The sequence below is a fragment of the Clupea harengus genome, chromosome 15 (genome assembly GCF_900700415.2).
Source record: "Clupea harengus chromosome 15, Ch_v2.0.2, whole genome shotgun sequence".
Taxonomy (NCBI): Eukaryota; Metazoa; Chordata; class Actinopteri; order Clupeiformes; family Clupeidae; genus Clupea; species Clupea harengus.
The window spans coordinates 18044033-18054032 of record NC_045166.1 but is presented as its reverse complement, the minus strand read 5'-3'; the positions used below and the strand labels follow the sequence as shown (position 1 = coordinate 18054032).

The 10000-nt window shown below is 46.0% G+C and overlaps 1 protein-coding gene across 4 annotated transcripts in view; it reads right to left on the bottom strand.

Moving 5' to 3' along the window:
• Nucleotides 1-10000, bottom strand: part of fut8b (fucosyltransferase 8b (alpha (1,6) fucosyltransferase)) — a 101296-nt gene that overhangs the window by 29600 nt on the left and 61696 nt on the right. For all 4 annotated transcript variants that reach the window (XM_012835543.3, XM_031581304.2, XM_031581307.2 and 1 more), the window contains one exon: nucleotides 5407-6186. In XM_012835543.3, coding sequence (XP_012690997.1) covers nucleotides 5407-5609 — 203 coding nt within the window. In that variant the 5' untranslated portion in view covers nucleotides 5610-6186. The remainder of the gene's footprint in view (nucleotides 1-5406; nucleotides 6187-10000) is intronic.

The following is a 10000-nucleotide window of genomic DNA, read 5'->3' as shown; positions in this document are numbered from 1 at the left end:
GATCCGGCAACGGTATACTATGCTGTAGGTGTAGTCCCACCATAGACTATATTACCCACAATTCTCTTATCTCCTTATCATCTTATCTACATTTCACTGGGACAACATTGGTTACAACAAAGGTGTAAAAGTGACGCATTTTTGCCCTTTAAAAGCAGCGGCGAAATCAAAATTCTTTCTCTCTGGCAGTGGGTTTACAGTGAACTCCATTCATAAAAGAGATACCCTCACTCTGCAGAATCACTTCAAAAGAACAAAGGACAACGCAGCAACGACTGGTATCGAACTTTTGGTCAAAGTTCCGATATACTTTAACTTGCCTAGTTGCAACCTAAGTTTATGCCGGTAGAATTATACTGCAGCCCAGCAGTTTTCTGAACAAGAGAAGGCGACCGGCTCCCTTTTTGATTCTCTACGTCGACACATAGAACTTTGCATCCTTCGAGACTCATCAGACGACCACCAGGCCGCCGAGATCTTTAGCTGACGAGCTGAGAAGGACACGGACTCTCCAATCCAGTGTTGCCAACTTTTCTGTAAGGAAAGTAGCTGTTAGCTCTCCCAAAAGTCGCCAGAAGTCGCTAGATGACGTAATCAACTCATTTGCATAATATGCAAATAAGCTGCGCATGCGCACATTATGCAATTCTGGGAGAGGTACAATTTTCGCGCAAATACAAAGTTCTAATATTTTGCCCGCGAATACAAAGCTCTAATATTTTGCTGCTTTCTAGTCAGACTAGCCGCGCAGGCGCTGTGTGAGTGGAGAGGAGACGATGACAGCCCTCGCTGTACTCAGCTCTTGTGATATCGGTTGTAACGTGAGATGCAGAACGGGATATGTGAGATGCTTTTTCAGTGCTTTGTCGACACAATAATCCAATAATAATGACAGAAAAAAGTCGCTAGATTTGTCGCTAGTCGCTTTTTGCTAATAAAGTCTCCAAGGGGGTCTGAAAAGTCGCCAGATATAGCGACAAAGTCACTAAGTTGGCAACACTGCTCCAATCAAATTTATGTTCTGCGTTGTTCATCGGAAGACCGCAAAAACCCTGTTGATCGCTAAGCAAAGGCGATCCAAGTAAGGCTGACTTCTGGGCAGAAATGTGTCTTATAGGTGTGTGTCTCTATGTGAGAAAGTATTGTTATTTTATTTCATTTATGATTTAAATGCGCTATCTGTAATTCACAGTCTTCACGGTCTTGGACCGTCTATTATCTTGCTATCTTGCTACTTTGTTAGATAGATCGTGCATGCACCATCTCTCTCTCTCTCTCTCTCTCTCTCTCTAACTCCCTTCCATCACCATCTGAACATATACACTTCCACATCGCGATTTCAGTGCTGTTTGAATAGATTGTATTGAGTTAAAGGCCTAGCCTGGACTAGCCCTTGAGCCAGAAATCCTTTGTCTTGTACCCATACTCATACATCCTGTGCACATCTCCCAACTTAATTGGCGCCTAAAACAGGCATCCTTTGTCTCGGACCCGCATTCGCATCGGGTGACCATCTCCAATCTAGTTGCCGTCTAACACAGATGCGTGCGCACTATTTTATTCACGCACTGGTATCTCTCGCCTGCACACAGCCTCCCTCTCACTCCCCCTCTCTCAACTTACAACCGCTCATACCCGCACCTGCTCACACACACACGCACCCACTCACACACATACAGACGAGGACGCTCTCACGCAACCTCCTCTGTATTCCTGAACAGACGACCTCACTACCCAACTTCCCAACTTTTGTGCCTTGTTCATTGTCATACTCAGCTGTTTAAGTGATTCTACCTGATTAGTATTAATCATGAATTACTGTTTGTTACTTTTAATAAATTGTTTATTTAGACTTAAACACTTGTCTTGCCTGTTATTGTTCCAATATTCACTGAAAGCCATCTTCCGCCAAAAAAGTACTCCAATTGCTTTCACTTATCTGGTTGTTTCATTAAGTGTTATAGACTTTGTAATGAAATTGTAATCTCTTAGTATTGTGATACCATACTAAGACTGTAGCATAGTGGTACAACTAGAGTTTCCCATTATTTTAGTAATTTAATTATAAAATATGAAATACTAAAATTAATAATTATTACATTTTATGAGACTGATTTAATGAAACTGATATAACAACCCTGTTGCACCTACAATGCCTTAAAGTCCAGTTTACCTGTTGTAGGGTGGGATTATCTTTGAACTCTGCACTATCTGAAATTAACTTAATAAAGTATGGTAAGTAAAAGCATTGGATTCTATTCCCCTCACATATGCTTAGCAACAACCTTTCTCCGCATCTGCAGTGCTCTGTGACGCCTGAGATGGCTTTCAGTGTAACTGCACAATCATGCCATTTCACCTCTTGTCATGTACAGGATGGATGGACAGCACAACACTGTGGCAAACATGGCCGACCCTGATTCACAAAAGCAGCTGCTAGGAGCTAGGAGCTGACTGAATGACAAGCTTCTGAAGGCAAGATGGGTAATGTTGACAGTGTACACAGACAGAAAACTGAATGAATTGACACTGGACACAAACACACACTGAGGCACAGATACCCACACATGAACGCAAACACACACACACACACACACACACACACACACACACACACACTCATGTACATATATACACACGTATAGATACTCTCTCTCTCTGGTCCCTTATTCTTTAGTCGAAACAGAGGAGCAACTCTGTGCTTGACGGCACCTGAAGCAAGGCATACAATTCAGAGATAGCCTTCCTCCTAGTGGATACATCCTTCATCAAAGTGCACTCTTGGCCTGGCTATTCAGGTCACTCAAGAGGATATATGGACAGTATATCTATGTAAATGGAATACACCCAAGGTGGTGTAACATTAAAAAGGTCTGACCAGAGAAAGCTCATTTTCACATCAAGGCTCAACACCTATCAGCTACCTTTGGCTAGATTTATCTGTGTCTCTCACTGTCAGACCCCCCCCACACACACACACACAAATGCATGCACACATATCCACATGCACACACACACAAACACACACACACACACACACACAAACAGACACCCACACACACACAACACACACACACACACACACACACACACACACACACAACACACACGCACACACATACACGCACACATATCCACATGCACACACACACAAACACACCCCCCCCCTCACACACACACACACACACACACACACACACACACACCACACACGCACAGACACACTTGTCTCGAAGAAGACACTTAAGGAATGGAGCGAGTGCATTGCTATTAAGCTGAAATCCCACCACCAGAGTGCCCCTCACCTAGCCTGTCTGTCTCCAGTGCCTCTCTCTGTATCTCATCAATCTCTTTATCACTCGAACCCTTATCACTGCCCTCATCCCTCTCTCTGTATCTCATCAATTTCTTTATCACTCGAACCCTTATCACTGCCCTCATCCCTCTCTCTCTCATTCACTTCAGCCTCTTCAGAGGTCAGAGTGAGCAGACCCATCACTCATCCTGTCCTCAATATCAATATCAAACCAGGAAAGAGACGGGACAGAGAGAGAGAGAGGAAGAGAGAGTGAAGAGTACATCATATGGTGAGTGAGGACAACACACACCTACACACAACACACACACACACAACACACACACACACACACACACACACCACACACAACGAAATGGAGAGAAAAGAGATAGGGAAAGACAAGAGGGAGTGAATGAGAAATGCAGAGGTGTGTAACGAATGGATGGAGAGACCCTCTTCTGCTGACTGCACTCACACTGGTCAAGTCCACAAGGAGGAAGAGGAAAAGAGCGGGATGACAGGATTTAGAGAAGAGACAGAGAAGACAGAGACAAGGAAAAACACATGAAAAACTACTGCTGTCTACATTGAGACTAAATTTAGATTCAAGCCGCGTTCTGCTAGCGATCAATCTGTGATTCGGTCTTGATCAGACAGTAGCCGACCCTTCAGCAAATAACTGCATGATTAATGAAGCATTACTAAAACAGAGAAACAAAGTTGAACTATATCCTCCTGTCATATTTCTCAAAATAAGTACAGCCTATAATACAGTCATCTTTAGTGTACTTCCCAACCACAACCCCTGGCACAACCGCGGGAAAATTCTCTGTGACTGCGTTATGCTGTCAGTCTGAATCGGCTTTATTTGCATATCCAATTGAAATCCATATATATGCCGTCTGCAAACAGAAACAACAAAGCACCAAAACATGGAGACAGATCTTTAACAAAGCCAATCCAAACCACAAGCTGCAGGCTTCATTCCTCATCTTAGCAGCCCTCCCCCCCTCATTCAGTCTCTCTAACCTGTCTCAGTCTTTCTCCATCTAAACCTCTGTCTCTCTCTCACACACACACTCCTCTCCTCTCTTTCTGTCATCTCCTTACCTAGTCTTCAATTAATATTGAAGTGTGTGGGTGCTTATGTGGTCTCTTTACTGTTACCTGATGGTGGTGGACATTGATGTCAATGTGATGGACATCTCTAAAACCCCCAGAACACTCCATTACAGACCTCTTACTCTCAATACACAGGAGACAAGAGAACATGTACATCACTCGTATTTTCTCTGTTTGTAATCACTCCTCACTTCTCTCTCTCTCTCTCTCTCTCTCACTCACTTATCATGATAGACACAAATCTCAAACAAGCACAGTGAAGGGCACACAGACTTACATACATACAAACACAAACACCAACACACACACATAAACACACACACAAATACACATACACACACACATCAGGTTTCTAAGAGGCTCACAGTGTGTCCATTATCTAAGTTAGTACATCCTTGCATGCAACTGAAGGTCAATAATCACCAGTATTGAGAATGATGTCATGTGTTTTGATAAGAGCTTGCGTGTGCCTCTGGTTTAGGAAGATAATGCTTTTGGGTGCTTACAAGCCATGAATTAAAAAAAAGATCTCTTTAAAATACCTTTGTTGTTTATCCAAAGTAAGGATACACCCACACATACACACACACACACACACACACACACACACACAAACAAACAGACACACACACACACACATACACAAACACACACACACACAAACAAACAGACACACACACACACACATACACAAACACACTGACACAGACACAGACACAGACACAGACACAGACACAGACACAGACACAGACACAGACACAGACACAGACACAGACACACTCACGTACAATTACACATACACATACACATACACATACACATACACATACACATACACATACACATACACATACACATACACACACACACACACACACACACACACAAACACACACACAGACACACATACAGAAGCACATACAGACGCACACGCACACGCACACACATCATCCCATCATCTCCACCCCCACATGCCCTGATGTTACCGTAGCGACTCAGCCATGCGTCGCAGGTCTTCGTTCTGTTGCTTGAGACGCTCCAGCTTGGCCAGGATCTTGGAGAGCTCTCGGCTAGAATGTTCCGGGCGCTCGCTGTCGCGCACCAGGTGCCCGCCGATGTAGAAGAGCAGCGTGCCCCAGGCCAGCAGCACCAGGGTGATCCAGCGCCACGAGCCCGCCCATGGACGCATCTTCCCGGGCCCGCCGAGGCCTCACCCTCCCCTTCCCCTTCCCCTGGATGGCTCCCTGCCTCCCTCCCTGGGGGTGGTTTCACGGTGACGTCACCCCTTTTTGTTTTTGTTTTTCCCTCCTGTGACGTCTTTTTTACCCTCCTCCCCCCCTCCCGTCACGAGCACTCAGGTTGGGTTTGGGCGGGGTGCAGCATGACCTCCTGAGGAGGGGGGCGGGTGGAGAGGTGGAGGCGGTGCGTGTTGATTGGCTGATGAGGCTGTTTTACAGGGAAGAGGTGTCAGAGGAGGTGGTGCATAGGCATTACAGGACCCTTAGCTTTGGGGAGTAGGACTGGTGTCAGCAACATGACCTCCAGACTCAGAGGGGCTCTGCAGGGCTTCACAGCCTGGGAGGGAGGAGAGGTGTGCCCGGCTTGGTGAGAGAGGAGAGGAGGCTGTGGTCCTGGGTTCTAGGTCCTGGTTCAGGTGGGCCAGGTGTTGGTGTCTGGCTAGGAGTGAAGAGTTGAGTCGGCTCTGTTCTTGTGAGATGCGCTGGATGCGCATGTGGATCAAAGTGGTGCAGAGAGGCTGACACTTCCTGTGATAAGAGGAGAGAGTGAGAAATAGAGAGAGGTAGAGAGGTAGAGAGGGAGAGAGTGGGGAGGAGAGAGAGAGAGAGATAGAGAAGGAGGAGGGAGAGAGGAAGACATTGATTCAAGAGTTGTTTATTATAACATAGATGTTTCGATTATAACGTACAGTCATAAAGTTAAGCACGCATACAAACATGTACACAGACATGTACACACACATGTACACACACACACACACGCACGCACGCACGCACGCACCACACACACACACACACACACACACACACACACACACACACACACACACACACACACACACACACACACACACACACACACACACACACACACACACACACACTGTCCAAGCTGAATCTGAGTAAACGCTGGGCAAAGCACTGATTGCTCGTGACGTAGCGGTCATGTCTCAGGTTGTCTCGGGATATGAGCATGTCCTTCTCAGTCATCCTGACGTTGACCCAGATGTCTGCCGTCTACCCATCTGTCCCTCTGGCTCTCCGCCTGCTCTCCTCTTGTTGGACTGCTTGCTTATTTGTCTATCTGCCTGTGTGACTGTCTGTGTCTCTGCCAGCCTGTCTGTCTGACTATCTATTTGTATGTGTGGATGACATGTTTGTCCCACTTACCCAGCTATTTAACAGCCTGTCCTGCAGGTGTCCAAGTGTTTGTCTGCATGTCTGTCTGTTTGAGCATCTGTCTGTGTCTATGTGGGCCTGCCTGTCTGACCAGACTTAAAAGCATGTCCGCCTGTCTGTCAATCTAAGTGTGAGTTGTATAAATGTTTATGTGCACGTTGGTGTGTTTGTCCTTCTGTTTGCCCATCGAGTCATTTATCTAACCACCTGGTCCTTATCCATCTGTCTATTTGCCTCCCTATTTGTCAAGCTGGCTGTCTCTCAGTATATCTGTCTCTGTGACTTTTAGGTTGCTCTCCTGTATGTTGTGTGAACTGTTAATGAGACTACTGTCTCCATGTTTATATTGCTATTGCTAACTATTGCTAACATCTGAAAATTGAGCCAGCCCCACCCCCAAAACAAAGTGCACAGACACAAACACAGTCACACACACACACACACACACACACACACACACACACACACACACACACACAAACACACATACACACACACACCACTCCCATGAGTAAGCTTCATCCCGATTATGCAGCGGTCTGCACGTACCCGTCTCTGTGACAAAGTGCGACATTGTCAAGGTGATGCAGCAAGCCGGGATGCTGAGGCAGTCCAGAAAAAAAATCCTGTCTCATCAATTTCCACAGAGTCAGATGGAGAGAGAGAGAGAAGGGAAAGAGAGAGGGAGAGCGAGAGAGAAGGAAAGATAGAGAAGAGAGAGGTAGAGAGAGAGAGGGAGGGAGAGATAGAGAGAAAGAGAGAGCGAGAGAGAGAAAGAGAGAAGGAGACAGAGAGAGTGTGAAGGAGAGAGAGAGTGAGAGAGAGAGAGAGAGAGAGAAGGAGAGAGAGAGAGAGAGAGAGAGAGAGAGAGAGAGAGAGAGAGAGAGAAGGAGAGCGAGTGAGGTGAAACCAAGATGCTCTGAGCTTTCCTCTAAAGGACTTTTCCTGCTCCACTGACATGTTGAAAAGGCCATCAGATTTCAATTTAAGATAAAGTAGAACAGGGACTAGGAGTGAGACAGGGACAAATGTGTGTGTGAGAATGAGTGGATAAAGGCTGGTAAACATGTGTGTGTTGTGTGTTTATGTGTGTATATGCATACTCTTTTGAGTGTAAATATACATTTATGATAGTTAATATGGGTGTTTGTGTTTGGTACATATGCATGTGTGTATAGATGTTTGACTGTGTGTATAGGTATGGATAGTCAGTGTGGCACACACACGCGCACACACACACACACACACACACACACACACACACACACACACACACACACACACACACACACACGCAACAAAATAACAAACACAAATGACAACTGCAAGAACAATTTGTACACTCATGGATGTCTTCAGCTGTGACAGGTCTGGCTCCAACTCGGCCTCTTATAAATAGGAAGTGACACGTCGCTTATGAGTCTCCTCTGTGTGCCTTTGTCCCGAAGCACAGCATGGCGGGCAGGAAATAAGCACCCAGAAAAGCCCATCTTAAATCCAAGACATGCGCTCTCAACGCAGGTAGCCACCTCCACGCCACCGTCCTCCTTCTCACGCCCCACCCGACTGTCTGTCTACTGTGTGTTCGCTCCACATGTGGGGTCTAGGTATGGGCGAACTTCGCAGAATAAACAACAAAGCGCAAATTATTGTTTTTCTTTGACAGAGTGGGACCTAAATGCCAGAACAGACACAAATACTTGTGGCAAACAACTCACATTAGGGTTCTGCATTGAGACACATGCACACTCACTCACACACATACACACACACACACACACACACAAGCATATACACATACACATACACATACACATACACATACACATACACATACACATACACATACACATACACATACACATAAACATACACACACACACACATACAAACACACACACACACAAAGACACACACACACAAACACACACTCACACTCACACACACACTCACACTCACACACACACAGAGAACTGTTCAAGCAAGACCCACACACTAATAAGGGACACTGTTAGTACATCTGTAGTGGAATAAAGAACAAATGTTCCTGTCAAGGCTGTCAGTGTGTGGCGTGGTTATATTTCACCGCCTTTCATAAAAGTTTCAAGGCGCCCACCCAGCCACGCTGATGTGTTCAATGCAGTCATTATGAAACAGCACGCAGCTAGCGATACGATGCTGTGCACTTCTGTCTTCATAAGCCTGTCACGTTATATCACGTAAACTAATAAGGGAGGGAGAAAAACCTATGGGAAATATCGTTCTGATATATGAAGTAACAGGCGAGGTTGCGGAGTGACGCTCTAATCGGCCACTATCTTCTCACACGTGTGAAATGGAGGCGATGCCGAGACACCAGCCTGCAAGCACACATAGCATACAAACTGACACAAAGCCTACTTGCCTGCTAGCAAGCATTTGTCAAGGTTGTACGGCAACACGCAAGGTCAAAATCTAATACACCTTCCCCGCTCCGGAGAACTGGCGTCACTCTGGAGCTTTTGAAATATGGCAGTTCATCACGTTGTGTTCTTGACCTCATATCTGCTTTAGGTCCCTTCTCAGGTCCCGGGTGGTCATAAATATCTCAGGGTGTGAAAAATGAAAACTAATGACAGAAAAAGCGGAGCTCCGGCATAATCGAAAGTGGGGGGGTTGGGAGGAAGGTTGTGGTTGAGCGTGATTTTCTGCTGACTAAAACAATTTTCAACACTGCAAAAGATTAAAGGGTTATTCTGGCGGAACTGAAGAAACTGGGAAACGTGACATTTGAAGCACTGGTGCCACTGAAGACTGAAAAATGAAATATGCCACCACTTCCTGTTTAAAAAAAAAAAACAGGAACTGGGCCCCAGTTGCTCACTCCTGGGGTGGGGTGGGGGGGGGACACTAGACTGACAGAAAGAGGGAGGACGGAATGCATCCATACTGAGGAGTGACAGCGAGACCACTAGCAGCTTTCTGTTCCTCTGCGGGGAAGTAGAGTATCTCTCTCTGCTTCGCTTTCTCTCCCTCTCCCTCTCTCTCCTCTCTCTCTTCTTCTCCCTCTCCCTCTCTCCTTCTCCCCCACCCCACCAGCATATGACGTCTCTCCCTGAGCAGTCCTGTGTTACTGACCTTTCTGGACCCACTGTTCCATCATCTTTATGACTTAGCGTAGCTG